The 18,238-nt window shown below is 38.5% G+C and overlaps 1 protein-coding gene across 1 annotated transcript; it reads left to right on the forward strand.

Annotated features, from left to right (window-relative positions):
* The first annotated feature begins 86 nt into the window (after positions 1–86).
* Positions 87–9,229, forward strand: LOC138336163 (myogenesis-regulating glycosidase-like). The gene is made up of 3 exons (XM_069285503.1): positions 87–455; positions 2,053–3,511; positions 3,860–9,229. Exons 1-3 carry the CDS (start codon positions 108–110, stop codon positions 4,123–4,125), a joined length of 2,073 nt encoding a protein of 690 aa, XP_069141604.1. The 5' UTR covers positions 87–107; the 3' UTR covers positions 4,126–9,229.
* Positions 9,230–18,238: the final 9,009 nt, after the last annotated feature.

Below are 18,238 nucleotides of genomic sequence, written 5' to 3' on the forward strand. Positions count from 1 at the left end.
AGTTTACTGATACAATCGTTCCGATTTGCTCACGAAAATGAAAGCATGCAAGTGTAACCGGAAGTGACGTAAAACCCCCGGAAGCACATGAGGAATGGTGTTTTGTGATGAACTGTGATACAAGTTTTACTATGAGACAACTTCGTGGCAGAACGCTGAGATATTTGAAGGTGGCATGCTTTCTTTTGTTCATGGTGTTCCTCATTTGGTACACAGTGAGCGCCCTGAAGAAGAAAGTAACCCCTCTTTACGCCAGCGGAGTAGTGGAGCAGAGAGTCGGAGATCTCCAATACGATTTTTCCACAGGAATTTTCGTGTACAACAGTGGTCGGAGTACATATCTCCAAGGGATTGTGTCCGAGACCCTCAGATCGACTTTTACAGTAGCATGTAAATCGGACCAGAACAAAGCGACAAGCATGTGTCTTAACTGGGTTAGATACGCAAAACTAGAGGTAAATTCAAAACCCCCTAAATGATACCATTACTGTACATACAGGTTGGGGATACTCGGAACTCCGGTCCGTATATGCAGGATAGTCTTGCATTTGAGTAACCTGAATTTCAAGGCATTATTATGTTACTCAAATGCATGATTCTGTGAAATGAAAATGGACTAAGTTGTTTTAAAAAAATGTATGAAAAAGGCTTCATAATTTACAAATAACCATATACAATATATAACTGATTGAAGATTGTATGTTTTTGTGTATAAACTATTGAATTCTATAATCTCACTTTGTCATAAAGTGACAATTTAGGTGCTCTCCATAGACTACAGTGTATATAGCCATCTGGTAATCCAATAATATTAGACGTTGATATTGACAGGTCCGGTAGCACGCTAAATCTGGCTATATAGCTAGATTTGACTATATAGCCAAATCTGACAACACGTATAGTGGACAAATTTAAACAAAAGTGACATACCTGGTCACAAAATTAGTGTACACATCGAAAATTGAATGACGAATCTTGAGAATTGGCAAAACAAAATATTTTTGTCATTCAAAATAATTTCCGGTGAACTTTTAAAAATCCGTTGTTGCATTTTTTGGTACTCGCATCCATTCATCCTCATGTTCTGATGAAAAAGATATAAAATCCAAATTTCCCATTTGAAATATGCCACATATCTTGTTGTTTATGAGCCTACTATGGCACTTTTTGCACATGGTCAGCTATTTGCACGGGATCTGCATGCTCCAAGCGCACCTGTGGCCCGAATCTTCATCATGTGGATGCTTATCTGCAGACGACACAACGACGCCATATTGGTTCGCCTCGCTATAGTTTTCTTACCAAAGAATAGTGATAATGGATACTAAATAATTGCAACGATGGAATTTTAAAAAGTTGCCTGCAAATGAACAAGTAGTCAAACATTATTCATATCACCGATTTACATGTTTCGTCATCCATGCTTTCATACTCCACGAGAAAAATGTGACCAGACCTCACCTGTTTGTTTACTTTTGTCCACTGTAACGTGTTGTCAGATTTGGCTATATAGTCAAATCTAGCTATATAGCCAGATTTAGCGTGCTACCGGACCTGATTGAGGAACTTCTGATGGGCATTACCGACATCTAATATCTGACCCCTATAGGAGACTCACAGATCCATCCTGATCTATCAGAGTTATTTCCCTTTGTTTTTATTCGGTCAGTAATAAATTATCAATGTCTTGGGTAAAAGTATGCTTCTGATGGACAAATGCAACATCTCATTCGACATGGGAATTTTGACATTTTCGGAATATTTCTAAATATTGTCGGAAATTTCTCTTGAGATGTTATTAACGTAACGTTGTGATTGTACAGATGGAGTGAAGTGGAGGGAAATTAAAGTAACTCTGACAGATCAGAATGGATATGTGATTCTTTTATAATTAATCAATCGTGGTTTTCCTTTTACACATTATCAACAGCAACCTGATGATCTAGATTTGGTTTTCATGTCACAGAACAAACTATGAGGTCTATGATTAAAATAAAGTTAAAATTTTGTTAGATTCAATAATGACATTAAAAAAATTGTTTTCTGTTTCAGATATCAAAAACAGACAATTGTCATCATGTGAAATGGACTCCAACTAGTCGCGACTTCATTCCACATGATTGCTTTTCTCTGAGGAGTGCTCATTGGTACGGAGGTGCTGAACTTTATGATCAAACATGGCCTCTTGAAACTGCAGATGTTCCCAAACAGCCTTATCTATCAAACGACATTCTGTTCAGATCAAACACAGAGAAAAATGCAGACAGAAATATGTTTGGGAATGTTGTTGATCGATTCTGGATAAACTCCATCGGTGTTGGAATTGTTGTGAACAGTGAAGTTCCCCTGTTTGTTAGCATAAATGAAAGTAAAAGTAACTTGCTCTGTCTAAGTGCAGACTATACAAACTCGCCCTACCCAAATCCAGATGGCAAAACTCCGGTACTGGAGTACAGTGTCTGTAAAGAAGACAGTATTAGTAAAATACACAAACTGCTACAGAAGAAATATTTCCATGTGCCATTAGGCCTGCCTGACAAAAGTTTGATGGAAGGAATTGTGTGGTCGACGTGGGGCAGATTTAAACCAAACCTCACTCAGGCACTGCTGTTGGCACATGCCAAAAATGTTAGTGATAAGGTGGCACCACTTCAACTTCAAAGCAATTTCATAGAAATTGATGACAAGTATTCTACAAGATTTGGGGATTTTAACTTTGATGAATCTGCATTTAGAAACTCACATCAAATGATAAGTTATCTGAAGGAATATAAATTTGATGTCATTGTGTCTATGACCCCGTTTGTAAGTGTAGAGTCGAAATCATTTAAAAGTAAAGCTGATTTATTAATATGTGATGTTGAGGAGCGCAGCCCTTCACTACTGAGGTGGTACAGCGGACTAATGAGCATGGTGGACATCACAAAGGAGGCCGCTTCCACCTGGTACACCACACAACTGGCCAATATGGTCAAAGACTTTGGCATCAAGTCATTCAATTTCCATGGTTGTGAATCAAACTTTTTACCTAAGATTCATAAAACACACAGACTGCTAGCAAATCCAGGAACATTCACTACAGAGTTTGTATCACAAGTGAGTCCGACAGCTGGGGGTCTAGTACAGGTAAGCTGTGGCTATCGCAGCCAACAGTTTCCTGTGTACACAAAATCATCGCGAAAAGAATCTCATTGGTCCCATAAAAACGGACTGCGGAGTGTTATTCCTTCGATATTGACTCTTGGAATTCTTGGCTACCAGTTTGTTGTGCCTGACATCATCGGTGGAACGACATATAGTGTAAATAGAACACTAACCATGTCCAAACCTGAACCAGAATTATACATTCGTTGGATGCAGCTAACAGCTTTCATGCCTGTCATGAAATTTGCCTTCACACCATGGGACTATGATAAAGATGTTGTGGAGATATTTAATAACATGATGAAGATAAGAAAAGAGAAAGTGATTCCATTACTGCTGAAGGCAATGAGAGAGGCTGAGATGACAGGTTAGTGATAATTCTGTAACCATGTCTGGGCATCTCTGTAACAATATCTGGGCATCTTTTTAACAATGTACATCTTGGCAAAGTTATACGGAACATTTGTATTTTATTTCTAATAATTAGTACCATACATTTACAACAACAGGAGTAAAGTGATACTTCAGTAGAATAGCTTACTGCACCAAAGTTCATATCCAAGTTCAATTAATTTAGATCTGAATGAAAATTGTGTTATCCATTTAAATAATTACATATTAATGATCAATTTATGCAGAGTTTATATCATTGTACGTATGTAAAATTGTTACTTTTGCTGATTGTTATGTACTGCATATATAAATTTTAATTCAGGTGCCCCAATCATCCGTCCAATCTGGTGGGGCTCTCCAAGGGATGAAAATGCACTTTTGGTGGATTCTGAGTTTATGGTAGGAGACTCCCTCTTGGTGGCCCCAATATTGGAGAAAGGTGCCAAAGAAAGAGACATCTACCTGCCAGAAGGAGACTGGCATGACCAGATCCACGATCAACATGAGCAAGGGAAGCAGTGGCTTAAGGCACACAAGGTCAAACTCACAGAAGTGGCTTACTTCACTCGCTCTCACGTACTAGCATAATTAAACTCGCTTAAACTTATGTTGTTATACTAGTCAGGATTTGTATTCTGTTCTTAGAGTTACTTCCCTTGGTTTTTACTCTGTCAGTACTTAGAGTTACTTCCCTTGATTTTACTACGTACTGACACACATTGATATATACTGGAGTGAAAGACAGGGCTCGAATTTTACATTTTTGTCACTTGCTAAAAATAGCAAGTGCCCTAAATTTTTACTTGCTAAAATATATATTTACTTATAATTAATATCCGTATTCAAATTACAGTTTTGTTATATATGAAATCCTTTATTTTTGCATGATGATGTGAAGTGTATATATAAAGTACATGATGTATATCAACAACATTATAGTAAGAACTGGGTCCCCATCTTTTCCATTAAAATAATTTTTCACAATCATCATGCCATTTTTACAGTTGTCCCTGATAAAAACCACTTGCTGAAATAAGCAAGTGCATATTTTTTTCACTTACTATTCTGGTATATCTACTAGCAAAAAGCAAGTTAAACAGCTTGAAATTCGAGCCCTGGTGAAAGAGGAAGGGATTTAACTGATGGAGTGATACAGTGAAACAAAGGAAGGTAACTCTTAAAGATCGGAATGTTAGTCGGCATTATAGCTTTAAACTATTGGTGTTATTATGCAAAACTTCAGAAATGAAGTGGTAGTTGTAAATTTGTGTTTATATAGGTCATGTAGATATAGAAATCTGTTTAAACTGGATAAAAATTTATAACTTTAAATGTATTTGAAATTGGATCTTTATACTTCATAGAAAAAAGTCATTTCCTACAGATTTTTTTGGTGAGTTGACTTCAGATTAAAAGATGAAAAAAAATCTTTATTTTATTCTAGTCCTGAAGCTTAACAATTGATAGAATAGCAAATATGTGTTATGCAAATTAGACAATAGAATATTTGAGTGTGTGCTTATAGTTTTAAGTTATATGTACAGGTGTAGGTACATCTGTAGTCATTAAACAGCAGTTCGATGCATAATTAAAAAAAAACGAAAACAACAAAAAGCCAAAGTGAAAAAAAGCAATTACAAATACAAACGAAATTATAATTTACATACTATAGGCAGCTTTCACTTGTTTTAATGATAAAAAACAATGTTGTAATTGGTTTAAATTGTTGTACTATATACATGTGAAAAAATAGCATCAACCCATGGCTATGTTGTACAAAATTATGTAAAGAGAAGAAGAAAGTATACCGGTACTCAAAATCTAATGAACTTGAACAGATTTACTTATAACATATGTATTTTTAAGGAATAAGCTATGTAGAGAGATAGAGAGACAGAGAGGAGAGAGAGAACTAGAATAGTCATTAATGAAAAAGGCTGGTTTTTATAGCCTTTTTAATGATGCTTATTGATAGGAAAAAAATATCATTGAATTTAGAGTAATGTAGAGTTTACAGAATTCCATATGTTTGTGCTGAGTTTTTTTTTGTGTTTTTAAGTTGTTTCATAGTGTAAATATAGTTATTATTGTTTTAACCAAATCTTGTGATATTTATGTGAATTACACCGTATGTATATATAATTTTTTCACAATGAACAAAAAACTGTATGTGTAAAAATTGTGATATATTTTGTGTTTATATGTGAACCATATAGTATGTGTAAATGTACAGTTGTGATGGACATGTTACGATGTCTGACAATGATGAGACTTGGTGACTGTCCATCCCTAATTATGAGGAAGGCTATATAAGCTACCATACTGTACTGTATAACAGGTTATTTTTGCCACTCGCTGATTTCGTCATTTTTACCTGAGAAATTGAAATTTAATTTTTGCCACTTGATATTTTCGCCATTGGAGATCAAGTGTTTAAGTTAAAACCATGAGCTGTGTCAATATATTGGGGTCTTTGGTAGGTGTTACATGTATAGTGGGTAACAGTTAAGCAATGATGTATCATAGCAGAGATTTAACCACTGTATCGAACAATGTATAACGTAAAACAACTTGTGTAATTGAAGTATATATTTTCTTTTATTTAATTAATTCAATTACCGATGTTCAGATTAGTCGCAGGTGAACCGGCATGTTTAGATTATACATTAATGAAAATATTTACAAGTCTTACTTGTTATCAGATTACGTATATATACGTATATATGCATAATGGGATATAATTCCTATATAACTCATATTCACCAGTTTATATTTTGCCAAGCTATGGTATAGCGTAAATTATACACTGATGAAAAAAAACCAGTAATACATTAACTATGGCACATCTTTTAACAATGTTTTATTGATATTTTATAAAAAAATTACTTGAAGAATTGTTTCCATATCGTGGCTTCCTATTTCTAAGGAAATCAAGATTATTGATGATATACAATAAAGATTTTTTCAAAATTTCTTATAGGGACAATTCAGTCTAGGGTTCATTAAAGTACATTTCTTATAGGGACAATTCAGTCTAGGGTTCATTAAAGTACATTTCTTATAGGGACAATTCAGTCTAGGGTTCATTAAAGTACATTAAAATTTGCACATATATCGGAAACAAACCAGTTCTAATAGAAATTACATTTAAGTTGGTTTTATTGTGATATGCCAGAAAAGCCCACTGTAGTGAAATGTATGTGAAATGTTCAAACTCGCTTACTGTCTGCCATTACACATAGTGGTCGGATGTCTTGTTTGGTTTGGTTTGTTTATTTTTACGTCCTATTAACAGCCAGGGTCATGTAAGGACGTGCCAGGTTTGTTGGTGGAGGAAAGCCGGAGTACCCGGAGAAAAACCACCGACCAGCGGTCAGTACATGGCAACTGCCCCACATGGGATTCGAACCCGCATCCCAGAGGTGGAGGGCTTGTGGTAATATGTCGAGACATCTTAACCACTCGGCCACCGCGGATGTCTTGTATGCCGAACCCTGGCTCTTGCCAGTGTAGTAAAGAAATGTTTGTCTAGAACTTCTCAAATCGCTCCTACAGTAGTGTGTTTATACCTTATTAGATGCATGTTCTTTTCTAAAAATAATTTCATCACCTCCTCAGTGGTTATGTATTGTATTTGTTTAATGCGTGTGCGTACATGTTGTACCTGTTTAATCGTAATGATCAACGTTTTGGAATTTCAACAGCATCAATCAAAATACTTAACAATGTTTTGAACTTTGTCAATATTTCTTGTTATATTTCTCAGAGGGAATGTAGAACAATACATTTATGTCATATTTTGTTTCGTGGTTATGTAACAGAACCTCACTGAATTGTCCCTTTAAAGGCTCACCACATATCAAAAACAGAAATCAAAAATGTATCAATAACACTTCAAACATCTAACTTTATGACCTGAGGTGAAGTTACAATACCAAACAAATTCATACAAGAATCCCTGTGTAAATCAGCTATGATAACAAAGAATGTTCATATGGCTAGTTTGCCACGTGGCGTAATGACAGTTAACTACTGTGCGGTAATTAAGGCAATGGCAGGAAATATCAGACACCCGGAGTTGTGAAAATTAACATTTAATTTGTCCATTTGATATTGTAATGGAACTTATAATAATTAAGTATACTCAGGAAGCCATTACTTTTTGGGACTCGACAAAATTATCAACCTGATTTTACGGTTACATTTTAAAATAAAAAGCCATTTTGGTTAAGGCGTGTACCTTTAAAGCTTCCTATAATTTCCTGTGAATGTTTCTGTGGTAAGATCTGTGATTGACGAGTGTGACATTTACTGGGTATAAATCTTTGATGATATTAACTTTAAAGTAACCAACTACTGATTAACATAATTAATTATACTAGAGCAGAAGTTCATCACAGTACCATATTATTGTTAGTTCATCTCGGATGTAAGTTCATCACAGTACCATATTATTGTTAGTTCATCTCGGATGTAAGTTCATCACAGTACCATATTATTGTTAGTTCATCTCGGATGTAAGTTCATCACAGTACCATATTATTGTTAGTTCATCTCGGATGTAAGTTCATCACAGTACCATATTATTGTTAGTTCATCTCGGATGTAAGTTCATCACAGTACCATATTATTGTTAGTTCATCTCGGATGTAAGTTCATCTGTACAGTACCATATTATTGTTAGTTCATCTCGGATGTAAGTTCATCACAGTACCATATTATTGTTATTAATTAGTTCATCTCGGATGTAAGTTCATCACAGTACCATATTATTGTTAGTTCATCTCGGATGTAAGTTCATCACAGTACCATATTATTGTTAGTTCATCTCGGATGTAAGTTCATCACAGTACCATATTATTGTTAATTCATCTCGGATGTAAGTTCATCACAGTACCATATTATTGTTAATTCATCTCGGATGTAAGTTCATCACAGTACCATATTATTGTTAGTTCATCTCGGATGTAAGTTCATCACAGTACCATATTATTGTTAATTCATCTCGGATGTAAGTTCATCACAGTACCATATTATTGTTAGTTCATCTCGGATGTATTTATCAATGCTGTTACCACAACATGTATGTACCATATATATATATATGTCGTCTCAACACAGTTTATTTGTGAATTTTTAGCCCAACATCATCAGATGGTGGGCGATTCAAATCGCCTTTCATCCATGGTATATGGTTTGTCCTTTAACAATTCTTGTTACCTCAATTTTCAGAAAGTCCCAAATGGATCTTTTTCAAATTTGATATGTAGGTTCTCCTAAAGCCCTGGTTGTGCATATTGCATTTTGGGACTGATAGGTCGACAATATTCAAAATATTTGAAAAGCAGAGAAAAGATCCCTCTGTCATTTTTCAGACATAGATCATTCATTGGTGGGCGCCACGATCCTTCTGTTTTATGTCAGACATAGATCATTCATTGGTGGGCGCCATGATTCCTCTGTTATATGTCAGACATAGATCATTCATTGGTGGGCGCCACGATCCCTCTGTTATATGTCAGACATAGATCATTCAATGGTGGGCGCCACGATCCTTCAGTTATATGTCAGACATAGATCATTCATTGGTGGGCGCCACGATCCTTCTGTTATATGTCAGACATAGATCATTCATTGGTGGGCGCCACGATCCTTCTGTTATATGTCAGACATAGATCATTCATTGGTGGGCGCCACGATCCTCTGTTATATGTCAGACATAGATCATTCATGGTCACGATCCTCTTATATGTCAGACATAGATCATTCATTGGTGGGCGCCACGATCCCTCTGATGTCATATGTCAGACTTAGATCATAGATCATTCATTGGTGGGCGCCACGATCCCTCTGTTATATGTCAGACATAGATCATTCATTGGTGGGCGCCACGATCCCTCTGTTATATGTCAGACATAGATCATTCATTGGTGGGCGCCAAGATCCCTCTGTTATATGTCAGACATAGATCATTCATTGGTGGGCGCCACGATCCCTCTGTTATATGTCAGACATAGATCATTCATTGGTGGGCGCCACGATCCCTCTGTTATATGTCAGACATAGATCATTCATTGGTGGGCGCCACGATCCCTCTGTTATATGTCAGACATAGATCATTCATTGGTGGGCGCCACGATCCTTCTGTTATATGTCAGACATAGATCATTCATTGGTGGGCGCCACGATCCTCTGTTATATGTCAGACATAGATCATTCATTGGTGGGCGCCACGATCCTTGTTATATGTCAGACATAGATCATTCATGGTGGGCGCCACGATCCTCTGTTATATGTCAGACATAGATCATTCATTGGTGGGCGCCACGATCCCTCAGTTATATGTCAGACATAGATCATTCATTGGTGGGCGCCACGATCCCTCTGTTATATGTCAGACATAGATCATTCATTGGTGGGCGCCACGATCCTTCTGTTATATGTCAGACATAGATCATTCATTGGTGGGCGCCACGATCCCTCTGTTATATGTCAGACATAGATCATTCATTGGTGGGCGCCACGATCCCTCTGTTATATGTCAGACATAGATCATTCATTGGTGGGCGCCACGATCCCTCTGTTATATGTCAGACATAGATCATTCATTGGTGGGCGCCCACGATCCCTCTGTTATATGTCAGACATAGATCATTCATTGGTGGGCGCCACGATCCCTCTGTTATATGTCAGACATAGATCATTCATTGGTGGGCGCCACGATCCCTCTGTTATATGTCAGACATAGATCATTCATTGGTGGGCGCCACGATCCCTCTGTTATATGTCAGACATAGATCATTCATTGGTGGGGCGCCACGATCCCTCTGTTATATGTCAGACATAGATCATTCATTGGTGGGCGCCACGATCCCTCTGTTATATGTCAGACATAGATCATTCATTGGTGGGCGCCAAGATCCCTCTGTTATATGTCAGACATAGATCATTCATTGGTGGGCGCCACGATCCCTCTGTTATATGTCAGACATAGATCATTCATTGGTGGGCGCCACGATCCTTCTGTTATATGTCAGACATAGATCATTCATTGGTGGGCGCCACGATCCCTCTGTTATATGTCAGACATAGATCATTCATTGGTGGGCGCCACGATCCTTCTGTTATATGTCAGACATAGATCATTCATTGGTGGGCGCCACGATCCCTCTGTTATATGTCAGACATAGATCATTCATTGGTGGGCGCCACGATCCCTCTGTTATATGTCAGACATAGATCATTCATTGGTGGGCGCCACGATCCCTCTGTTATATGTCAGACATAGATCATTCATTGGTGGGCGCCACGATCCCTCTGTTATATGTCAGACATAGATCATTCATTGGTGGGCGCCACGATCCTCTGTTATATGTCAGACATAGATCATTCATTGGTGGGCGCCACGATCCCTCTGTTATATGTCAGACATAGATCATTCATTGGTGGGCGCCAAGATCCCTCTGTTATATGTCAGACATAGATCATTCATTGGTGGGCGCCACGATCCCTCTGTTATATGTCAGACATAGATCATTCATTGGTGGGCGCCACGATCCCTCTGTTATATGTCAGACATAGATCATTCATTGGTGGGCGCCACGATCCCTCTGTTATATGTCAGACATAGATCATTCATTGGTGGGCGCCACGATCCCTCTGTTATATGTCAGACATAGATCATTCATTGGTGGTGGGCGCCACGATCCCTCTGTTATATGTCAGACATAGATCATTCAATGGTGGGCGCCAAGATCCCTCTGTTATATGTCAGACATAGATCATTCATTGGTGGGCGCCACGATCCCTCTGTTATATGTCAGACATAGATCATTCATTGGTGGGCGCCACGATCCTTCTGTTATATGTCAGACATAGATCATTCATTGGTGGGCGCCACGATCCCTCTGTTATATGTCAGACATAGATCATTCATTGGTGGGCGCCACGATCCCTCTGTTATATGTCAGACATAGATCATTCATTGGTGGGCGCCACGATCCCTCTGTTATATGTCAGACATAGATCATTCATTGGTGGGCGCCACGATCCCTCTGTTATATGTCAGACATAGATCATTCATGGTGGGCGCCAAGATCCCTCTGTTATATGTCAGACATAGATCATTCATTGGTGGGCGCCACGATCCCTCTGTTATATGTCAGACATAGATCATTCATTGGTGGGCGCCACGATCCCTCTGTTATATGTCAGACATAGATCATTCATTGGTGGGCGCCACGATCCCTCTGTTATATGTCAGACATAGATCATTCATTGGTGGGCGCCACGATCCCTCTGTTATATGTCAGACATAGATCATTCATTGGTGGGCGCCACGATCCCTCTGTTATATGTCAGACATAGATCATTCATTGGTGGGTGCCACGATCCCTCTGTTATATGTCAGACATAGATCATTCATTGGTGGGCGCCACGATCCCTCTGTTATATGTCAGACATAGATCATTCATTGGTGGGCGCCACGATCCTCTCTGTTATATGTCAGACATAGATCATTCATTGGTGGGCGCCACGATCCCTCTGTTATATGTCAGACATAGATCATTCATTGGTGGGCGCCACGATCCCTCTGTTATATGTCAGACATAGATCATTCATTGGTGGGCGCCACGATCCCTCTGTTATATGTCAGACATAGATCATTCATTGGTGGGCGCCACGATCCCTCTGTTATATGTCAGACATAGATCATTCATTGGTGGGCGCCACGATCCCTCTGTTATATGTCAGACATAGATCATTCATTGGTGGGTGCCACGATCCCTCTGTTATATGTCAGACATAGATCATTCATTGGTGGGCGCCACGATCCTCTGTTATATGTCAGACATAGATCATTCATTGGTGGGCGCCACGATCCCTCTGTTATATGTCAGACATAGATCATTCATTGGTGGGCGCCACGATCCCTCTGTTATATGTCAGACATAGATCATTCATTGGTGGGCGCCACGATCCTCTGTTATATGTCAGACATAGATCATTCATTGGTGGGCGCCACGATCCCTTCTGTTATATGTCAGACATAGATCATTCATTGGTGGGCGCCACGATCCCTCTGTTATATGTCAGACATAGATCATTCATTGGTGGGCGCCACGATCCTTCTGTTATATGTCAGACATAGATCATTCATTGGTGGGCGCCACGATCCTTCTGTTATATGTCAGACATAGATCATTCATTGGTGGGCGCCACGATCCCTCTGTTATATGTCAGACATAGATCATTCATTGGTGGGCGCCACGATCCCTCTGTTATATGTCAGACATAGATCATTCATTGGTGGGCGCCACGATCCCTCTGTTATATGTCAGACATAGATCATTCATTGGTGGGCGCCACGATCCCTCTGTTATATGTCAGACATAGATTGGTGGCGCCACGATCCCTCTGTTATAGTCACATAGATCATTCATTGTGGGCGCCACGATCCCTCTGTTATATGTCAGACATAGATCATTCATTGGTGGGCGCCACGATCCCTCTGTTATATGTCAGACATAGATCATTCATTGGTGGGCACCACGATCCCTCTGTTATATGTCAGACATAGATCATTCATTGGTGGGCGCCACGATCCCTCTGTTATATGTCAGACATAGATCATTCATTGGTGGGCGCCACGATCCCTCTGTTATATGTCAGACATAGATCATTCATTGGTGGGCGCCACGATCCCTCTGTTATATGTCAGACATAGATCATTCATTGGTGGGCGCCACGATCCCTCTGTTATATGTCAGACATAGATCATTCATTGGTGGGCGCCACGATCCCTCTGTTATATGTCAGACATAGATCATTCATTGGTGGGCGCCACGATCCCTCTGTTATATGTCAGACATAGATCATTCATTGGTGGGCGCCACGATCCTTCTGTTATATGTCAGACATAGATCATTCATTGGTGGGCGCCACGATCCCTCTGTTATATGTCAGACATAGATCATTCATTGGTGGGCGCCACGATCCTTCTGTTATATGTCAGACATAGATCATTCATTGGTGGGCGCCACGATCCCTCTGTTATATGTCAGACATAGATCATTCATTGGTGGGCGCCACGATCCCTCTGTTATATGTCAGACATAGATCATTCATTGGTGGGCACCACGATCCCTCTGTTATATGTCAGACATAGATCATTCATTGGTGGGCGCCACGATCCTTCTGTTATATGTCAGACATAGATCATTCATTGGTGGGCGCCACGATCCCTCTGTTATATGTCAGACATAGATCATTCATTGGTGGGCGCCACGATCCCTCTGTTATATGTCAGACATAGATCATTCATTGGTGGGTGCCACGATCCTTCTGTTTATATGTCAGACATAGATCATTCATTGGTGGGCGCCACGATCCCTCTGTTATATGTCAGACATAGATCATTCATTGGTGGGCGCCACGATCCCTCTGTTATATGTCAGACATAGATCATTCATTGGTGGGCGCCACGATCCCTCTGTTATATGTCAGACATAGATCATTCATTGGTGGGCGCCACGATCCTTCTGTTATATGTCAGACATAGATCATTCATTGGTGGGCGCCACGATCCCTCTGTTATATGTCAGACATAGATCATTCATTGGTGGGCGCCACGATCCCTTCAGTTATATGTCAGACATAGATCATTCATTGGTGGGCACCACGATCCCTCTGTTATATGTCAGACATAGATCATTCATTGGTGGGCACCACGATCCCTCTGTTATATGTCAGACATAGATCATTCATTGGTGGGCACCACGATCCCTCTGTTATATGTCAGACATAGATCATTCATTGGTGGGCGCCACGATCCCTCTGTTATATGTCAGACATAGATCATTCATTGGTGGGCGCCACGATCCTTCTGTTTATATGTCAGACATAGATCATTCATTGGTGGGCGCCACGATCCCTCTGTTATATGTCAGACATAGATCATTCATTGGTGGGCGCCACGATCCCTCTGTTATATGTCAGACATAGATCATTCATTGGTGGGCGCCACGATCCCTCTGTTATATGTCAGACATAGATCATTCATTGGTGGGCGCCACGATCCCTCTGTTATATGTCAGACATAGATCATTCATTGGTGGGCGCCACGATCCCTCTGTTATATGTCAGACATAGATCATTCATTGGTGGGCGCCACGATCCCTCTGTTATATGTCAGACATAGATCATTCATTGGTGGGCGCCAGATCCCTCGTTATATGTCAGACATAGATCATCATTGGTTCTGTTATATGTCAGACATAGATCATTCATTGGTGGGCACCACGATCCTTCTGTTATATGTCAGACATAGATCATTCATTGGTGGGCGCCACGATCCTTCTGGGATCTCTGTTAATATGAGAATTATTTTACAACTGATGTACAATTAACTTCCAACAAAATTTAATATATAGATGTTCATGTATGGGTGTATGTTAATTTGTAATGAAAGAATTTGAAATATCACTCAACAATCACAAAATTTACCATACAAATGTGGTTTTTATCAACATCAATAAATTGCATATGATGCAATGGACTTCCGACTTCAATATTTGACCCTAGAAAAAACCATGTCAACCTTATAAGTTACCCACTGATAAAGATGATGAGTGTCAAGTAAGTGTAGTTTTTGTTATTGAGGAAAAATACTAGTTCACGGTTGTGGGTGAGGTCAGGTATGAATGTTATATGTCATTGACAAGGTTGAAAGTATATTTTTCTCAACACCAAACTTATTTGTGTATGAATGATGTGACTGACATATCTTTCTAGTAAATTTTATGACACTATCATAATATATGATAGTTTAGAAATTGTTTTTAGGTCACCTGAGAATAAGTCTCAAGTGACCTATATATTCTAATCGTCTTTTGTCCGTCATCTTGCATCGTCCGTTGTATGACAATAAACAATTTACATTTTCAACTTCTTCTCCAATACCACTGAACCAAATTCATTGAAATTTTGCAGAAACCTTCCATGACTAAAGGTCAAGCAAAATTGTGAATTATATGGTCAGGGCCAGCCCCACAGGGACCTGATGGATGGGACCAAAAGGAGTCAAATAGGCTAAAACTTCAAAAATCTTCTCCTGAAATTCTAGAAATGGTAGAATCAAGTACTCTTCATAGATGGAAAGGTCTTGCATGTCTTGTAAGGTACTAATTGTGAGCATTATATACATGTACAGTGGTCATTTGTTATAGGAAATGAGTCAAAGGTTGTCATAATTATCACTATCAGATGGCCATTGAATCCTATTAACAATTTTTATCTATGACTGACCCCCAGGGGCCTTCCGGGTGGGGCCAAAAGGGCTCAAATAGGCTAAAACTTCAAAAATCTTCTGAAAATCTAGAAATGGTAGAATCAAGGACTTTTCATAGATGGAAAGGTCTTAAGGTACTTTACAAAAATTGTGAATGATATGACCCTGGGGTCTCCCGTTCCCCCTGGGTAGGGGGGCAAGTTTACTATAGTTTATATAGGGAAAACGCATTTTTGAGCATTATTTGTTCATTTGTAATAGGAAATGAGTCAAATATTGTCATAATTATTATTATGGGTTGGTGGTGGAACTTTGTTGACAAAATTTCCCTGACTGACATGTGCACCCAGGGGTCTGAGGGGCAGGGCCAAATAGGTTTTACATTATGTAACCATTTAAGCTTCAAAAATCCTCTTCTCAAAGTCAATAAATAATTCCCTTCACATATAGAAAACTCACAAGTCTTTTCAAACAAAATTGATTTAAATAAATCTGGGGTTCTGGATGTCTCACCCTTGGGGAGATGGTAAACTTTATTTAGTCCACAAACCATTTTATTGGATAGTAATTAGATACTACATGTAAACGTTCATGATGGTCCTGACTTGACATTTTTTAATACCAAGGTAAAGCAATACTCAGGTGACCTTCAAAGGCCTCATGGGCCTCTTGTTTAACTCTACTGCCTAGAATTATTTATGTGAATATGTGTACACATGTCCAGGGTAAGTCCATAGATAATATGTAAACTCATTATAAATTATTATTATTATGTAGATAGTCGACAAAGATTTTTATTTGCATTGAAGTTTATGATAAAATTGTAAAAAAAAATATATTTACTAGTTTGATGAGATTTCCATGTCAAAATGATTTGTAAAGTATATAGCTGTACACTGTTAGAAATAACCTGGCTTTGCATTGCTTGGTCATCTTACTCAAATTGTACCAGAGATGACGTGTAGCCAGGGAGAACAGGATATGAGGACAGTGTGGTATGGTGCAGATCCTCCTGTTGAAGATGCTCCACCGCCGACAGAGTATAAATGATATTCATCATTTGAACAATAATTGGTGTTTATTCGTATAGATATGTGTCTAATTAACACAAAAAATAATATAAAATAATTTGTTTCACCTTTGCTGCATGCGCAATCAGTACTTCATTCTATATAGGCTATAGTGACACGGATTTTGGGATACAATTAATTATTTTTCATATTTTTAACTTAAGTAAAATTGGAAGCTCAAACTTTTCAATGGTGGTAATGGTGTAAAGTAAGTAACTTTTGTAACTGAAGAAAAATACTAAATCGTCTGCTCCTGTTTCTGATAGTGAAAAAATACCATTTGTCAGCGGTGGAGCATCTTTAAGTGTTCAGTCGTATATTGAGTGTAGTTCCACATCCTTGCAATGAAGTTAGGAGGGTATACTGCATGTATACAATGATTGACAAACTACTCATACAGTGTAGAAGTGTGTGATCAATATCAGAACAAAATACTGCCACTTAATTTAGAGTTATGCCCCTTGGTTACAAAATGATCGTCCAACTAACTCTCCTAACTAACTGGAGGAATTTCAACGGAACTTGGTGGCAATAATGCTTATACACAGTGTAGATCAGTGTTATAAAGATATACTTTACTTCCAATATTTTCAGAGTTATGCCCCTTTCTCTGGAAATGATTAACCATCATTTCTTTGTTTTAGATAAATGATCTGAATTTAAATTGGCCTGCTCAAAGACAGTTCTATTTTATAATTACCTAATTAGTCTGTACAGCTATCTATTGTTTATAAATTAAAAAAAGACCACGTTTCTTTAATATTGTTTTATACCAGGAGTGAATGAAAGGTCAGGATGAAATTCTCATATCAAATATGTATATGATATGATGTATGTAATTACTATATGCATTGTTTACCAGAACCTTACTACTTGACATTCCTGTTTGATTTGGTTGTAGCTGAGGAGTGTTTTACACGTTTATACAGAAATTCATGTCTACACTATGTCTGATCTCTATTTTTTCATAAATCACAATTTTTTAATAAATCATCAACAACAGTAAATTCTTATCAGTTTGTTTTATATAAACAGGTTATGGTGACCTATTGCTATAGTCTTTTGTACGTCGTGGTGTGACATGTGCTGTACGTCATCGGTTAATATAAATCCTTGTGAACATCGTGAGTTAATATAAACAGAGCTTAATGAAACTTTGAATGTAGACTCACAGTGGAAAGATCTCAACGAGATTGAAAATCAGATTGATTTCAGTGTAACTGACAGAGTTATTGCCCTTTGCACTTATGATATTTTTCGGACATTGAGAACTTCATACATGTAACTAAACAAGAATTCCACGGAAGTGGATGTGTTGCCTGAACGCATCACAAAAAATAGT

The sequence above is a fragment of the Argopecten irradians genome, chromosome 12 (assembly GCF_041381155.1).
Source record: "Argopecten irradians isolate NY chromosome 12, Ai_NY, whole genome shotgun sequence".
NCBI lineage: Eukaryota > Metazoa > Mollusca > Bivalvia > Pectinida > Pectinidae > Argopecten > Argopecten irradians.

Excerpts from the sequence above, each read along its gene's own strand:
- LOC138336163 (XM_069285503.1), top strand. The coding sequence starts at position 108 with ATGAACTGTGATACAAGTTTTACTATGAGACAACTTCGTGGCAGAACG. Across the intron at positions 456-2,052 it reads TTAGATACGCAAAACTAGAG|ATATCAAAAACAGACAATTG; the intron begins GTAAATTCAAAA and ends TTTCTGTTTCAG. Across the intron at positions 3,512-3,859 it reads GAGAGAGGCTGAGATGACAG|GTGCCCCAATCATCCGTCCA; the intron begins GTTAGTGATAAT and ends ATTTTAATTCAG.